Source organism: Dromaius novaehollandiae, chromosome 2, assembly GCF_036370855.1.
Source record: "Dromaius novaehollandiae isolate bDroNov1 chromosome 2, bDroNov1.hap1, whole genome shotgun sequence".
NCBI lineage: Eukaryota > Metazoa > Chordata > Aves > Casuariiformes > Dromaiidae > Dromaius > Dromaius novaehollandiae.
Window position 1 is genome coordinate 10,854,438 of NC_088099.1, and position 18,379 is coordinate 10,872,816.

Here is an 18,379-nt window from a genome sequence, read left to right on the forward strand (position 1 = left end):
TAACAAACTTTGCTAGTCTACTTTTATGTGCTCTATATCTAAAGTGGAGTTGAAACCGCAGTTCATTCAGATTGTTATCAGACAGCTCTCTGTGACAAACCACTTATAAACTCTGTTTCTCATAGTTTTCCTTCTTTGTGTTCAGGTAAAACTCTTTATTCTCCTAAATGACTTAATACCTGGCAAATACCTGCTGGTAAATTTATTCACGACCAACTAGCCAAGTTCCTCTTTAATCTTTCTTTCACAAATTGATCTCTGGTTTTCTGATAATTTCTGTTGTTCGCTTTTGTCCCAGATTTTACCTATTCCTTGGGATTCCTTCTGTTCTGATCTGTACATTGTATTCCTAGAAACAACGAAATGTTTTAAATGGGGAATATTAGTCATTATCTGAAGCCAGTGAGATGGCTTTTGCATAGGGAAGGCAATATCGCTTTTCTCTTGCAAACTTAATTTGCTACCCGTTGTCCTCAATCCATTTCTTTCAGCCCTACTCTGCTCACACAGAATATTGCTCCTCTATAATAATTTCCTCTTGAATACGTTTCACTGTCTTCACTGTGTGGATCCATGAGTTAATGGTTTCATTCAAACTACAGACCACTCTTCTTGTGACTGTTTTCTTTAAAGCTGATTTTATTTGTTGCACACGTTTTAAGTCTAAGGATTTCAAGCTTTTGGATTACTCCTCTGTCATCACCTCTGTGCAGCACCTTCCAGCGTGATACCACTTGTAAAAGCCACTGTCACTTCCATCTCCTTCCAGATCACTATTTAAAAACTTAAATATAACTGCATCTAATACCAATTCCTGTACTACTCTACCAGGCACTCCCATGTATAGCCTTTGATTGCTGTTCTTTCTGTATCATCCTTTAGCCACATTTCAACTGACATAATTGTCTTGTAAAAAACCTGACATTAATTTTTCAATTAACAATTCATAAGAGTTTCAAGGCTTTACTAAGACTTGGATACATTACTTCTGCTGTTTTCAATTCATCTACTGTTTTTATAATTTCAGTTAAATAAAAGCAGTCAAGTTTGTCCAGGCAACATTTATTCTTTATAAAATTATGCACTTTCTTACTCATCGTGCAGTTATCCAACGGAAAGGACGGAGGAGATTAGCATACACACAAAGGAAAGATTCCAGTCTTCTCTATCCTCTTGAATGAGAGCCTCACGCTTATCTCTCTTTTATGGCCCTGAAAATCTCTCCCTAGATAATCAGCAATTTCTTTTTAATATGTGCTCCATTATTTTCTAGGACTGGAGTCTGGATTCATGGAAGAGTAAAGATCATTTCTCTTCTCCTGTTTTCCTTCTCCCCACTCCCCTTTTAAAAATTATGATTACTTTATTCTTCTATTTTGCTGCATCAACACCTGTCCAGTACTATTCAAATAAAGCTTCTTGAGGGCCTAAGTGTCACTGTGAGAAGTCTGGGAGATTCATACTCAGACCACACAGACGTATCTTCATATTTTCTAACTGTTCCCTACATACTCTAATACAGTTTCATTGCGGTACTAACATTATTTGGGGCTCTTCCTCGGTTGCAGAGGGTCAGGGCCTTCACGCTGAGCAGCCGCTGTGTTCATGCACAGACCAAGGGCTGTGAACTCATCACATGCGTCTCCATGGAGAAATCAGTCAGTGGTGCTCCATGTAGAATAACACGCCGGAGCAGAGCCTAACTGTGCCCATAGCTTTCCTACCTTTCTTACCTAAGAAAGCAGACCTTAAATAAAGATGATTCGATCAACTAATACACTAAGAAAGCCTTAGTTTCCTCCAGTAGTTGTAATTCTGTTGAGGCACCACGGATGTTCATGATGCTCTGCTCTGCCCAAACTGCAATCACTCAGAGCCCACAGCAGTTACCAAGACCAGCTCTGTGACAGAGATCTCACTCTGCAGATGTTGTTAAAAGCACTAGCTTTATTTATACCAAGGCAAATAACACAAGTTTTCAATGTTAACTGCAGGGAAGCATGACTTTATTGGGCTTGTTATGTTTAGCTGCAGAAAAATATATCTATTAAATAAAATCAAAATTTTGTTGTGGCAACTCATCTTCTGTATCTCACAGAAATTTACATCTGGATGAAATCTCAGTAACTTAAGACCTAGCTATAAAGTCTCACAGACTTTCACTAGCTGGGGGAACATTCTGCATCTGTTCCTGACGAGGGCACCACTCCTGACTTCACCGGAGCCAGGATTTCATCATCCCGTTAGTCACGCATTTCACGCTGGATGCTCCTTTTCCTTTTTTTTATCTTGTCCCACGCCATCCCAGATCTCCTGATCTTATCAGACAGAACTGTCTAAGGTAATCCCAAATGAAAAAACTCTCGGAATCAAAAAGCTGGGGTTTTGTATTTTGTGTTTATAAAATATGCTGAGAAATCATTTTTCCTCCTTGGTGTTTGGAGCCATATTACCACAGTCATGTGTTCTGATCTAGTTTTTCTCATATTTCTCAGTATCTGATTACAGCAGTGAAAATGGTAGGTTTTGAAGCCTTTTCAATTAAGTATTGAAAAGTACTGTAAAGCTTTATTAGAGCTGGCATAAAACACTACTAATATCATACATAACATGGTAGATGATGATGGAAAAAAATGGAAGGGGATAATTCTCTGATGAAGCAACTACTCAACCTGGCTGAGAATAATTTCACTAGATTGTTTCAAATACGTTGCATTATTAGGAAATAACCATTAACTTCCATGGTGATGCCAGGCAATAATAAAAAATTACTTTTCGTAGTTTCAGTTTGATATTTTTAGATATAAAGATTACCGTCAATGACAAAGCGTGTATGCAGTGAGCACATTCCTGCTGTAAGCATGCTATCTAAAATAATTTACAAGGATTGCCCTTGAGTTTCTAGATAAGTATCATAGCAGTGCATGACAGTAGCCACCAAACTAGACTACAGTGCAACTTTTACAAGAATGCTTGTAATTCACAAGGACATTAAATGGCAACCTATGTTCTGTTTACCTAAATTAATATACCCTGGATGGAGTGTATATCACTGCCTCCTCCTCTCTTAATGCTCTGATAATAGAGTTTTGTAACTTATAAAAGGATTACTTCAATCCAATCAGCAGGTGCTGGGATCAGTGTGTGTCAGACAAACACTTGCTAATCCCTTTTCTTACAGCTCCCAGCTGCCAAAGGTGCTCAGCGAAATCCAAGTGAAAGGGCTGGATATAACCTGGTGTGGACTGATGCAGGTCTTCAGCTCTGCTGGAACCCTTGGAAGATACAGGTTATGCTAACCACTGTTAGAGTTGGGAATCACGGAGGCAGGTATGTTTTTAAAGAAAGGGTAGCTAAGAAATTAAATATTAAAAAAATAGAATGCTTAATTTTGAAATATTTACTCTACGTGGCTATCTCTAAATATAGCAGAAGGTAAGCAAATTCACTCTACAAAGAATCCATCCTCAAGGATTATCAGCTACTTAATGGTGTCTTCTAGGTCTTAAAATACAACCACCCCCATCTCCTCCTTCTTACCCCCTTTCTTGAAATCTAATTTATGCCTATGAAGTTTCACCACTGCAATTACTTTGCTTTAAATAAACCTCAACAAAAAGGAGAAGATGATTACCATAAAAGGAATATAATTTTGCTCCCTTACGAGCTCTGTATTTCTATAGCTCCTTCTATCCAACTGTCTGAAAGTACTTCTGCAGGGGAGGCAAGTATTATTGCCGTGCCACTGATGGGAAAATGAAAGGGCAGAGACACTGAAGGGAACTCCCCAGGGCCAAAGACGACACTCCCAGTGCAGTTAGCTAGCAGGGAAACTCAGAACTCCCAGTCATCCTGACCACTGTTTTTCTCCTTTTCCCATGATCATGTCTATCAAAAGGGCTAAAAGTCATGCAACCATTATGAACACATATGTGATAACATTTTGGCATTAGAAATTGGAATTAGAATAGGTTTTTGTTTGGGGGAGGTTGTTCTCTATTTTTTAGTACAGGCTTTAAGTGGTCGATGAATACAGGAATTTAATTTAAGTAGATGTTAGATTTTGTTTCTACAAGATACCTAAATAATAAAGACATGAAAGATGAATTAGCCAAAACAAGTTTCCAGCCTCTCTATACTCTTACAGTAGATTTCACAATTAAGATCTAAAACTAATAAATAGCCTTTTAATAAAGACTTTTATTTTCAAAAATTGGGGAGCTAGACCTCTTAACCAAATATTGCTATTTCACAGCATATGATATACTGTGACTGTGATATGTATTACTTAATAACAACAACAATAAAAAACAAAACCAAAAGAACAAAACTTTACATTCTGAACAACTCTGCGCTGTAGGAACTGACACCAAGGATGGACGACGTTAAATTCTTCAACTTAGTCACTTTGGGAAGAACTTTTGGTAGCTTTTGATAAAGCAAATTCACAGACTACACAAATGAATCAAGATGAGCAGATTTCACTGCTCAAAAATACAAATGAAGTAAGTCCTTCAGCTCTTTATGATAATTATTGATATTCCATTCTCATAGGTATTGCCATTTTCTTCTTACACATTAAATCTTCTTTTTCAGATGATCCCTTCCTCTCATTTAATTTTTTTCTACTAACAGTTTGAACGTCACAGCATAAAACAAGACATACTTGTGATTCATTTATATGCCTGCTAATGATGTTGTGTGTCTGAAATGAAAACTTTAAAAATATACTACTACACACTAATTACCAAACTGAAAAGACAACACCTAATTCCGTGCCTTCTCCCTCTCCAAGCCTCTCTAACAAAATTAAGCATCTAAATTTGGGTTCCTGGTTGGATATCCTATTTGCAAATTTAGATTTTAATGAATTAAAGTCTGTGTTTCTTTTCAGAGCACTAGTACAATCATCTTCATACTATCTAAAAAAATTACTGAGAGATAAGTACAGAGTTCTGAAAATGTCATGTTTAAAAATAATCCCCTGTTCAAGCGTGGTCAAGTTCTATAAAGATAATGAGACGAGGAAAACCCAGGCAGCCATGACCAAGTACATCAAACTGATAAGACACATGATGTGATTTATAGATAGTGGGCCAAATTATGCCCTTACTAGACAGTGGCCATCTTGAGCGTAGAAAAGGAAAATATATCACTTCTACAGATATAACAATCCTATTACAGCACAGGAATAAGCACATACATAGGAGAATGAAAGTGAAATATTTTTTTTTCCAGGAGCAAACCATGACTCATAAAGGAAGGAAATCCCTGCTTTTAAGAATTTTCTTTTTACAAAGTATCAAAATGAGTAATGAGCATTTGTGTACATACACATGCGCATAGGTGTGTGTGAAAATTGAGAATCTGCGATACGAAATCTATGAAGTCTTGCCATCTACGCTATATGCACAGCCTATCTGCAGAATGCACAGAAGCACAAGTGAACATATGGTCACCTGTGAGGAAAAGCAGGGAAGGAACAGACTGGATAACCAGCCGGTTCCCTAGAAAACTCACGTAAGAGCCAGAGCCACGAAACATCCAAACTCTGTGAACATCTTCAATGGTCAAATCTTAGCTGTCAAGATCATTTTGGAGTGATGTCCCAGATCTAGGAAGATCCATGGTAAACCGATGTTTGCACATTGCCTTCTTGTATCTTAGGAAGTGAAGTCTCAGCCACTCCCTGGGCAGCGACTCAGACTCTCCTCTTGTGGCATTATGGAAAGTGCCTAAACGCAGAGAAGCAACCCAGCTAGGTTAACTGTCAGTGAAGACAGTAAGTGGTGGAAAAGCTTCCTTTCCACAGAAGAAGTACTTCTAGGACTTCACGGAAATGACAGTATGAAAAGACATTCCCAGCCTCAGTCCTCTCTCTTTCGTGTCATGCTCCCAGCAGTTGCAGGACCAACATGTCGTAGGAGAGTGAACTATGCTGGGCATGAGAAAGATGTTCCTGGCATCAACTCAGCTTCCAAACCTACAGAAAGTGTCCCATTTTTGCCCAGGTGACCTTTTATCTATGTTCCAAGGGATTTTCAAGAGGCTGGCCTAGCTCAGTGCTTCTCATAGTGTATGTCACGAAAGCATTCAAATGGAATTGCAAAGTAATGGTAGAAAAGCTTCAGAAGTACATAAGCTTAAGATATCCTACCCACTCCTTGGACTGTCTGGCTTATGTGGAGGCATATGAGCCAGGCAGGGGTCACACTTTAAAGAAGTTTGAGGAACACTGGGCTAATCCACAGGTGAAAATGTTTGAAGCTACAGATGGCATAAAAAGAGCAAGGAAAATAAAATGTGAAAGAGCATGGAAAAAGTAGCCAAGAACAGACTGTAGAGGCCAGCAAAGAAGTGAAATGACAAAAGATGACACTGAGCTACAGAGATGGAAAACCAGAAAAAACAAAAACCAGAACATATCAAATAAAGAAAATGGTATCCAAAGAAGAGAATTTTGGTCATAACTGGTAACTACTCACATTTCCTCGCATGCTATTTCTTTCTCTTAGAATATTTCTCTTCATGCTCTGTGCCAAGGAGAAAACAATGAGAGAGTAATGGCAGTGGTTTTGAGTAGACAGTACAAGTACTGCTTACTGCTAAATGGATGGAAAAGCAAAATAAAGAACCTAAAATTCAGTGTGTGTGTGCGCGCATGTGTGTGTGTGCGCGCGTTTGTGATGGCTGGGGACCTGGCAGATTGGGAATATGTTCCTCAAGAAAAGTAAGTGTTATCAATTCAGAAGACACCCCAAAATGAGTATATAGCATCCTTCTCCATGACAGAGGTAACTAACTAAAGATCGAACATCATGTGCTTGGTTTTCACAAGCTTTTCCAGTGTGTATTTAAATATCTTACCGCCAGCTCTCCAAGTATGTAATAGTTTGCTCTTAGATAATGAGGCCAAAACGAATCTCTCAGAATCAAATCTGGGAACCCCAGGTGCAGAACCCTCCTATACTTTCACGTTATACTTTCATGTCCTTAAAAAAGACTAATGAGGGATAAAATAGGGCAAAAATATTACCCCTCTACATGACCCCTTGTGTATTAAAGCCAATATGATTAGTTGTAAGAGCAGAGCACTGGGACACAAGAGAATGGGGGTCCACTCCCGGCTCTACTTCTGACCTTAAGGTTATGCTTGGTCAAGACATCTCCTCATCTACGTCTGGGTTTCCTGGACTAAAAAACAGGATAATGATACTGACCTTTAGAAAAACCTTTGAATCTACTGATCAAAATGCTGTGTAGGAGTTGGCTTATTATTATTTTTGTTACTGAAGTTAGTTGAAAGACTCCTAGTGACTTTAATCAAAATTTCCTGCGTTAGGCCCTAGAATCCTACGTGAAGGACAAAGTTTCCCCAAATTCAATTGTAAGGAAACACACACGAGTCAAGGGCCTGTGTGTATCCTCAGATACTGCAGTTTCCTTTACTCCACTAAAAGTTTTAATGACACAAAAATAACTTTTGGACTACCAGAAGACATAATATATCAGTGCAGGTTGGGACAGCACATCCCAGACTGTGGCTCACAGACCACTGAGCTCTCTGCATGTGGTCTGAGAGATACTATCAAGCAATAAAATGTATAACGCTTTCAGTCAAACTGGTCTAGAGCAAGCAAAGACACCAACATGCGAAAGGAGGCAACGAGTAAACAACAACAAGGTACTTTTCTCAGGTAGGCATCCTGCATTCCCACTTGAATTCCCACTGGAACTACACCAGCCTACCAAATTGGTACTGCGACCTGGTTTATTATGATTTTTACAGATTAAGAAGAACCCTGGATGTCCTTGACCTAAAATGTAATTATAATGTATACAAAACATGGTCTTACAATGAAAGGGCTTCTTTAGGTACTGTTATTATGTGCTATTTAACAACTCTTGTGTTTAAATTAACAATAGTTTGATTCTGTCTGATGAATGAAGCAAATATACAGTTTATGGCACTTGCTGCTACTGTATCACTGTGTGCAAGCCTGTTGCAAATGAACCTTTATAGGACTTGACATATAAGGTTAATTCTGTAACTTTTAATTTTCTGAGCGAACCTAATGAAGATCCTGCAAGTCCACCTACGGGTAAAGCTTACGGAAATCTCACAGCAGAGCAGGCACATGGGGATTTGTTGCGTTGATAGCATCTTTAGACAAAGCCATCTACTCACACAAATAGTGTTTTAATCAAAACATTTTAAAGGATCCCTGACTACTTTGCCTGTAAGATTTAATTTGTCACTGGCAAAAGCATGTACTATCATCTCCTACATTAGCTTTTTTCTATAATGGGACACGGGCAAATTAATAGCATTCTTCTACATATATCTCCTGTAGTACTTATATGGCTGAGACCACTGCAAATTAGATTTTGTAAATTATTACTGCTTTGCTTTTCACCATTTATGTCATTACATATTTGCAATTTCCTCATCTTAAGCAATGAAAACAGCCTTGTCAGCTTCATTTGTACACTCCTGTAAGAGACGAAAATTGCAAATACTGCAAGGAAGTGTTTTAAATTTTAAATGTCAACTAGTTTTCATTAAAATTTAAAAGACATGCATATTATATATCCACTCACAAATATTTATCTAAACATTATCTCTCTATATGAAGATATCATTGTTGTATACGATATATGTACCCAAGCATATGTGTTTGTATAAAGCACCCACCACTGTACACTCGGCTTAAGGTACATGACACTAATAAAAATACATGAAAACTGAAAATATACCACCATTTAAATGAGTAAGAAGGCCTGTCTAAACATGAAGTAACATTGTTGCCAAACTTCATTACAGGCTTTTTATGTGTCGCATAAAAATATCACCAAGATCTAGGGCCCAATTCTGCCATAGCTCACACCTGCTAATCAGTAGTGTGCAGATACAGCCGAAGGCGTAATTTCTGTTCTCAGATTTTGTGCTGCAGATTTTTTCCATTGTTATCTCCGTAGACATCTTTACTTTGGTAAGATGGCTATTGCACTGCCTTGCTGCTACGCATTCCAGGAAGATGCACACAGCAAGCAGCTCTGCATCAGCTCACACATGAGCAGCCTCAGCTCCCATAAAATATTCATTCATTTAAAAAATATTTGCACCCTGCTGTCAAACTTAGACAAATTCATACTGAGCTTCAGAAAATAGCTGTTTTAATGGTAAATGATGTTCCAGAAACCTCTTTCAGGCTAAACACTCTCGTCAAAATTATTTTAATAAGAAAGATTAACAATTTCAACATTAGCTGCTAATCCCCTTTCATTTGAAACTGTGCTGATAAAATTCTTTGCTTGTCATTCAAATAGTAAGTAATAATTATAGATTTGGGGCCTCCATCTCTTGCTTCATTAATAGTAAATTGCATGGAAGTCTGAAACATAAAGTCAGCTTTGATACATCTCAAAATGCAATTTCCATAGCTTTCCTTAGCTATGTACAATTAATTACAGAGTTAATAAGGGGAATATGTTAATGAAAGGGAAATTATTCACTCAGACCACCTGGCCTTATCAAATTTCTTTAATATGTTTCCTTCTTTCTGTGAATTTGCATGACAGCAAGAACACAACTGATGGCATGCATTACTAGTCCTTTAGCATTTTTATTTGCATCCAGCTAGACTCCACTTAAATAAGAGAAGAATGTAAGAGCTAGTCAGTACTAAATAACTGGCTGTGTATATGTTTTATTTCTTCAAGTTCAGTACCTTTTAAATATTGAAATAAAAATGCTCAAACACCTCTATAATGACTGGATTCTCTTCAATGCTCAGACCATAAACATAATGCACCCAATAAGGAGACATTCTGCCATTTTTTGTTTGTTTTGTTTAAAGGAATGTGTTGCACGTGCAAATATTTAATCAAATCAGTACAAGAAACGTACTTGAATTCACTACAGTGTGACAGCTACTGAAGCTTAGTTGCGATGTACATTATAGTTATTGGATGCTCATGGGATATTCTAGCTAGCACAAGGAGGTCAGAAGGAGGCAAGCCTTCACATAATTCATCTTAAAAATAATGCAGCTGTGATACATAGTCAGAGAACTATTTTTAAAGACATGTCAAATCCAGAAACCAACCATCTTCAACAGGCGTTAATGGATTTACTACTAACCACACTAACGACCTGGACACCAGCCATCATAATCACGCCCAAAAGAAAAGGCCACAGAGTAATTCATGGTGCAATAGCAGGTCACGCTTGACGGAGGTGACGCTTGTGAGCAGTTTGTCACCCTCCCTTCTGTTCGCGGTTTGAGGAAGTGGTACAGCAAGCAGCCAGAAACCAGAGGCAAACCGTAACTCTCCCCAGCTATAAGCAGGCTTTTCGGCCAGGTGGACAATCTGAATAAGCACCAGTACACATGGTCAGGACAAGAGGATGAAGCAGACATGACAACATGGAGCTGCTTACAACTAGAAAAAAAGAAAAGATACTGCTCTAGTCTGGAACAAAAGAAGAGTTAAATTAAGGAGAGAAGTTCATAGCAAAACCAGGCACTGTATGAAGACATACTAAGGGGAATGGAATATTTGAGGGCAGTAGCCTTTCAATTTATCTGGTTTTTGCCTCAAAAGTGACTAGTCCTCCTTTACAGGATAGCATACACTATATCATCCATAAGTGTACTCAAAAACTTCACCAATTATTTTAATGTTTATCTCCTTATCTAAAAATGTTGCCATAGCTGCATTGTGGTGCAAATGCAAAATCTGAGCACCATCACAGAAACAGTTTACCAAATACTATGGAAATTGAGATACCTTACTCACAAAACACTGCCAAACTGAGGCCTTTATCCTAGAAAGAGTTTCATGAAGCAAAGTATAACATTTTTTATGTTGCCCTGAAGATGAGCATAAACAGACTTTGGTGAATCAACACAGGGATCAAGGTCTCTCCATTGCCAGCAGTGTACCACCTAGAGCGCTTCCCACAATTTCTGCTGGTATAGCCCACATCTAGAGAAGGAGCTCTCCAAGACATCGCTGGAGTCTTTCCGGGTATCTTAAACTGCAACTGGTATAATCAGCACAATAATACAGTGCCAGTATAATGTGCCTTTGTGAGTACCACGAAGCAACCTGCATTTCATCCTGAACTGCTACATGTTTTCATGCTCTGAAGCTCTGAAGTTGTAGCCTCATTTATCGCATTTTATCTGATCTCAGAGGTGCAGCTTCCATGATCCATTGCTTTATCCCACAGTAAGTTGAAATTCAACTCCTTCCCATCCCTGAAGCAGCCCTATGAGCATCTCAGCTACCAGCTCTACCAGCTCAGAAATATGCCAGAACATGCATTACCATCTCTGCCCTCCTGCCCGAGAAGTCCCTCTGAACCATCTCCTTTCTAGTGCCCTTCTCCTTCTGAAGAGCCATTTCCACCTGTTAGATCCCAAATATGATTAACAAGCCACATCTGCTACCATGAGATATTGACAGCTTAACACATGATGTTAGCATGTGTAATACAACAGATAAACACAAGAACACTTCATTACACAGGATACAATTTGGAGCCCAACGAAAAGGCCAGGAGCCTCCTGGACAAGTGTTCATCTCTGGCTTCTGCCACTAATTAGACTCTCAGAAGCAGCCGAGGACTCAGTAAAACCGCTTGTTTTCAAAATAAAGTATCAAAAAGCGTATCTTTTTCATTAAATGACCTCATATCATATCTTTTGCTGCTTGCTGCAACTGGTACTGACCTTGCCTTGACTTTACTTGGACCTTCACTAGAAATGGAGAAAAGCTGGGAGAAACAGACACAAAGTTTCAGATAGCCACCAAATTTTAAATCAGTCTTTATTTCGGCTATGGTAATGAGCCTTTCTGTTTACTTCGCGCACATGTTTGCACAAGCTAGGTGTGTGTCAAAAATTTCTGTTAATGCAACACTTTTAAAATTCATGTTCTAGAATATGAATGGAAATGTTTTTCTGCATAATTCTAGTAAAAGCCATTTCTTATTATCGAACAGAAAGATATCAGGTGGCCAAAGTGTTCAATCAAAGCAGCTTGAATAAAACTGAAATAAGCACCTCACAATCAAGCAGCAGACCAAGATGTAGCCACAGACAGTTGACAGGTTATTTCTGATTATGAACACATTTGGGGAAAACAACCAACAGGGAAGAATTTAGGGAAAAAAATAAAATTCTGAAATTAATTTCATGCCATATTCAAGAGAAATGTTGTTCTTGGTTTAACACTGATTCTGTAATTGTTATTTCCTAAGGCCCATTCAACAAGATTAATGCAGAAAAATGAGGCAACCGAACACAAAACAGAAATAAAACTGGAAGAACCAAAGGGTAACCACCTGTGGATGAGTGTTTTTTCTGAGTTTTATTGAAGAAATCTATATAGGGCATACATCCATTCATTAGAGCTACAGCTAGTACAGCTAATAGAGCAGTATTTGTGTTCAAAGAGACTTAGCACTTGCCAGCTATTCTTTGTTCCTAAATCTCAAGTCCTGGCTTTAAACAAATGGAGACAAACATTTCAAAATAATTTAAACATTTGGAGAGAAAAAAATAAAATGAAGGGATAAATGCCATTTTATCAGTAGCAAATCTTTCAGGAGGCAACCAACTCTGCTTGTCCCTAAAAATATGACAATTCAGATAGGAAGAAAAGGGAAAAGATTTTCCCACCCACAGTATTTATGTCCCTTTTGGATATTAGCTATCTTGTCTGCTGCATTAAATCTCTGTTCTAACGCAATGGGCACAATGGCCTTTTTCCACGTGACTCCTCTAGCCTCAATGTTCTTGATGAAACAGTCTTTTGGGCCAAAACCTTCTTGTAATTTACATTTTGTGGGATTGCTAATACTGGTTATACTGGCATAGCTCAAAGATAAATTGGGATTGGGATCCACTTAGCACGAATGTGAGGAGTTTATGCTTTTAACTAAACTTTGCCACTGACTTTTCTCCCTTCACATGTGAGGGAGAATTTGGGTTTTTTTTTCAGTTGCAAGCTTTTTTAAACAGAGTGTTTACAGTGTCTGAATTCATACAGGACTAAAAAAATGTTTGTGGTGGTAGAAGGAAAGAAAGAAAGAACAGGAAAAAAAAGACCCAAAAAATAAAACATGAAAATTGTAACAAAGATTTCCCTATGTGGAAAGTCCTTTTGGTTTTGCAGGCATGTTGCCAAGGACAAAGGGATCAAGCAGGCTTACACTTCCTACATTGTGAAGCCTGAGATTTCAGCCTCTAGTTCATTTGCTCCCACTGGTTCATTCAGCACAGTTACAAAACTTCCTGCTCCTTTTCGGAAAGTATTGTATGCACAGATTATCACAGACTATTATTACTATTTCCAATACATACACTAGTTTCATATCCTCAGGGAGAAGACTACTCAGACTTCTAGCTTAACTACAGAAAAGGATCTTCTTGAAATTCAAGCTTTCTGAAATTCTAATTTATGTATAATGCTTAAAATTTTGCATGTCTATCTTTGCAAGGAAAAAAACCCAAAACACAGAAAACCAATTCTACTTCTGCAAATCCCATCTCATATATGGTATTCAGATAACAACCTCAAAATGTTATCTTCAAAAGCATACACTCCTTTCTTGCAGTACAGTTCTTCATTTGAAAATTCATAAAAGATTGTAATTATCTTAACCCAACAACTACAGAAATACATCAAGGAGTTGTGAAATCCAATCTACCTTACATGCTGATGTGAGTTTGAGCACTGAAAAAAAGAGCTTTCCTCATCTAAGTTGCTCCCATTGTCAACGGGATGGTGCAGGCACAACAGAAGGCCTCCTAAGAGAAAACTCTATGTCTGCCTAACCAGCAGGAGACCTTCCCAGCTGCCCACTTTCTTCACTGACTAGAAAGGGAATTATGGACACACTTCAGAAATGCCTCTTCATTAAGTGCCTAAAATGTAGATAAATTAGGAGCCAAAGTCAGGTACACTAACTCTCTCCCAGACACATTCAGAACTCCCTGATTCTCTTGCTGGACTATAATGGGAAGTGAGGCACTTTATTAGGACTTCTTTTAGTACTTGAAATATAGATGTACCTATGTAAATAATGTGGATGGAAATCTACCCCGAATTCCGACCCTTTCCCTTGCTGTGGCCTTCTGAAACAACAACCATTTCCTTGAAAAATTAATGGTAACTGAAATTAGGGCACTTCTTTGTTGTTGTTGTTCATACTGCAACCAGCCATTCAGTGCCACAAACACGACTGTCTAAAACATGCTCCTCTAATTACACTTCCCAAAGAGCTTGGATCTTTTAGAAAGGCAGAATCATAAAGTGCCATATGGGCCGTCCTCCTGCTCTTAATGCGAGGAAAAACAACGTGAAAAAGGAAAAAAAACCTGTATTTTGCTATTGCTGTCCTTCTGGGCCTCCTGAGTCCTCCCTTCATCCTATTGCTAATAGCATAAACTACCTCATGCTACTGTCAGCAGTGCAGACATATCTTTGCTGAATAGCAAAGCAGCAGAGATGCAGGATTTTTCTCTTTGAAAGACTGATTTTTGAAAAAAGAATTGCTTTCAGTCTATGTGACCATGTCCAAGTCTAAGACTGCCTCACAGCCACATGGTTTGGGATAATTCCAGGTTTCTCCAAATCTCCAATAATGTAAATGAGGGGGCTACCCAGAAGTAGCAGCTCCCCCAAGCTAACGGTACCTTTGGCTAACCACGAACTCCAATGAACCCTAAGCTGAGGTGATTTGGACATCATTTCTCCGGTCCCACCAGCTAGCATTTTCCAGAGAATTAAACAGTCTTACAGAAATGTTTCTGACCAACACTACCTGTGAGCAAGAAAGGGACTAAACAGCATCATTTAGCAGCTGGAAATAAATTCCTTCTAAGTAATTTTTGTTAAAGGTTTATTCTGTTTTTAAGTCAAAACAAACTATTTCCTACTGCCACCTTTCACAGCCATGCACTGTTACGTTTTCTCTGAGGAGGTCCTGGCATCTGGGAACAGCGAGGACTGAGGAGCCCAGCTCAGCTAACTTCTACCTTGTTGCACATTGTGGAATGGGAAAACACACTGCAGAGTGGTAAGTGCATCTATCCTGCAAAGCACATGGTATTTGCCATTCTTACCAGGGCCCCTTGCTAACATTTCTTGTTGCTTTTTTAGGCACTGAGACACCTTTCACAGAAAATACATATAAAAGAATTCACAAGATAAGAGGATTGCAGCAGCAGGAGGAAGGAAGAACTGCAAATCTTCTTGTAGTCCATCTGATGGAAGCGGTCCAAAAGCTGTGAAGTGGGGCTCCCTGCTCCCCTCCACTTGCAGCTGCAGGCTAAGTGGAAGATAAGCTCATCACTTGCGAGCTTTTTCTATTGCGGAAGTCAAACAAACCACAGTGTCTCAAAGGAGAGAGAAAGTCGGGCAAATAAGGTATTACAGGTCTGTGCATTTATTTTTGAGCAAAACATAAATTGGGTCAGCTCTCCGGATTCAGGCTGCCTGTCAGTGTGACCCATGGTGACACAAAATATAAGCAATTCTGGTCAAGTCCAATCATCTGCTTCAGAGCTATAGCGGCAGGATGCTGATCTTCCCATGTAAACTCAACTTAGCTTTGCCATAAGCAGATCTTGAATATAAGGTTTCATGACTTCCCTTAAGCAAACCACCCCACTGCCTGCTGACCCTCCTATTAGACTTGGCATGATACCTGAGCTGAATGCATCCTTTTGATTCTAACCTGTATTTTCTTCCTAATTGTATCATTTGTGTCCATTAAGAGCAATTTTTCTCCATCCCATATTTCAAAGAACGTACACAGCCTTCCATGAACCACTGATTTATGTTTGTTCAGGTTAGACTAAACAAATTAACTATTTTTACTCTCCCTATGTAGGTTGTACTCTCCAGCCATTACAGCAGTTCTTTCACCCCTCTTTGAACCCTCACCATCTAAGATATAACACATGCTGTTAGATAGCTAACACATGCATGAGTTCATTCAGGGTTAAACAGGATTGACTGAGTTACAGGCACTGAAAACTGCAACAGTGTTCCTGACCAATCTCACTGTTTTTTTTAAAGTCTAGCTTGCAAATACATGACTTTTTCATATGACTCTTACAATTTTGAAGAAATCTCCAGATCCAGAATTAGTGAAGTGGTTCCCATATGACGCTTTCTCTCCTTTAATTTGGTTTTGTGGGTTTTTCAGATTTTTCTTAATAATATAATTGAAAACAATTTTGCTTCATTTAAACTAGTTGAAATCATTCACAAATCTTAAATGTGTATTTCCATCTATGTAGAAAATTTTGCTCTTCTTTTCATACAAAGATACTGTCTTAGAGCCTTACCACATGAATTTGTACTTATTTTGAGGTTAGGCAATTGGAGTCCTTCTTACATTTTTTTCTCAAGCATTTTAGTTAAATGTGGGAGGAAGTCAGGTTAGGAAGTTTTAGTTCTGCTTAGGCAAAAGTGGGACAGTAAAAACTGTAATAAATAATATTTTCTGTCATGACAGCATTCCTTCAAATGTACATTTGTGTATCAGTTTTTAAAATAGTATTTAATCAACTCTTTCTTTGCGAGGGGAAGGGAATGGGAAGAAATATTGACTCAGGAAGATACCCTGGGATGAAGCATCTGGTTTCTAAGGCTGTCCTGCTTTGGCTCAGTTTTACAGCTGACCTGATCAAGGCTGAAGGAGGTCAGGAACCTGACTGAGGTCAAATTAGCTCTCTGGATTGTGCCTGCCTTCATTTCATTCCCTATTAGGTGAGGTGGCTTATAAGAACTTGAAAAATATCTGAGAAGATGACAGTACTTTCAAATATAAATCCAGAAAAAGAGAGAAGGAAGGAGAAAAATTATGATCCAGAAGTATGACATGGCAGGGAGAAATCTCCATATCAGAAATCCCACTAGTGAGTCTTCTCAGAGGTATATAAATAAATAAACAGGGAGCTTTCCAAAAGCATGGCAATACTACCAACAGGAATGGGTGTTTAGTTTAGATCAACCATCCTAATAAATAGAAGTCAAACATAGGAAGGAAAATAGCAACATATGACTCATCATCTTCCCATCACCTAACTTCTCCTCAGATAATTTCAATGCACCATACAGAGAAAACAAGTATCATCACCCCCATTTAAAGAAAGAGGAAAATAAGGCACAAAAACAGGGGGTTACACCACAGCTCTCCCAGTAGGACACTAACAGTGAGAGAGAGAGACAGAAACAAGCTGCAACCAGTCCCAACCTCGGCCCTTTTTGCATAGCTAAAGCCATGTCATAAATATACAGATATTCACATGTCCGTCTTCTGCACTGATACTGATCTCAAGTTGTGTTTGGAAGTAACCCAAGTTTTCCGATGCAGGCTCCACTAATAGGATGTATTTGTATCATTTCAAACATAAAAAGAGATCCAGCTTGGAAAAAACCCAACTAAAGAAAACAAAATTCAGGCTAGGTTCAAGATTCAGATCCCTCCCTTTCTAACTGTAACAGAAAAGAAATTGTTCTGTATTACTGATAGTCTGTTGTCACGTTCTCAGCTCAAATTCAGCACACTGAAGGTACTCAAGGCAAAGAACCATGCTGATCAGAAACTCCGCAGTTTTCTTCAATTGTCCAAGCTGAGTTAAATGTAAATTAATAGCACAAAAGGACAAAACATGGCTTATCTCTTTTAAAGCAAGCACACAAACAATTCACATGCCCAAGACAAAAGAAGGTTCCCCAGAGAGAAAACCAAACAATATAATGAAAGAGAAATTGAAATAAAAATCCCTTTAGTTTTAATTATATAAAACTGAGATTAACAACAAAGCTCAGGAATATTTTTACATAAAGACAGCTCCCCTTTAAAAATTAACTGTGTTTAAAAGCTGAACAGGTACTACGAATTCGGATGAGATTTCACATGCCAAGGATTAAAAATGCCTTACCAAGATCATGTGACCGGTGGAGATGTCCATGTTGGACTGGACCGGCTCTTCACACCAGGATGACGTGCTGCTCCGAGCCGAGGGGCTGGGAATGGGCCCATCGCTAAACTGTGACGACACACTATTTATTCGAGACGCATGCAGGGGCTCCGGGCGATCAGATGTTTTTACTGCCATACGCTGACGGCATAGCTCCTGAAAAGAGGAAGAAACACCCTATAGTTAATAGTAATTACAGGATAGAGTCTACTAAAGACATACGATTTGCAGTGTATTTGCAGGGCTGGAAGTGCTTTCCCTGCTGCTGCTGTGATCTTTGGGAGGCTGTCTGCTCTGTTCTGCACATTCACGAGAAATGCTCAATGAATTCAAAAGCTTAATTACAACTGTATGCACATCTCTTCTTA

At 38.7% G+C, this 18,379-nt stretch overlaps 1 protein-coding gene across 2 annotated transcripts in view; it reads right to left on the minus strand.

Annotated features, from left to right (window-relative positions):
• PTPRN2 (protein tyrosine phosphatase receptor type N2) overlaps positions 1–18,379 on the minus strand; it is a 661,203-nt gene that overhangs the window by 68,158 nt on the left and 574,666 nt on the right. For both annotated transcript variants that reach the window (XM_064505751.1, XM_026103068.2), the window contains one exon: positions 17,973–18,167. In XM_064505751.1, coding sequence (XP_064361821.1) covers positions 17,973–18,167 — 195 coding nt within the window. The remainder of the gene's footprint in view (positions 1–17,972; positions 18,168–18,379) is intronic.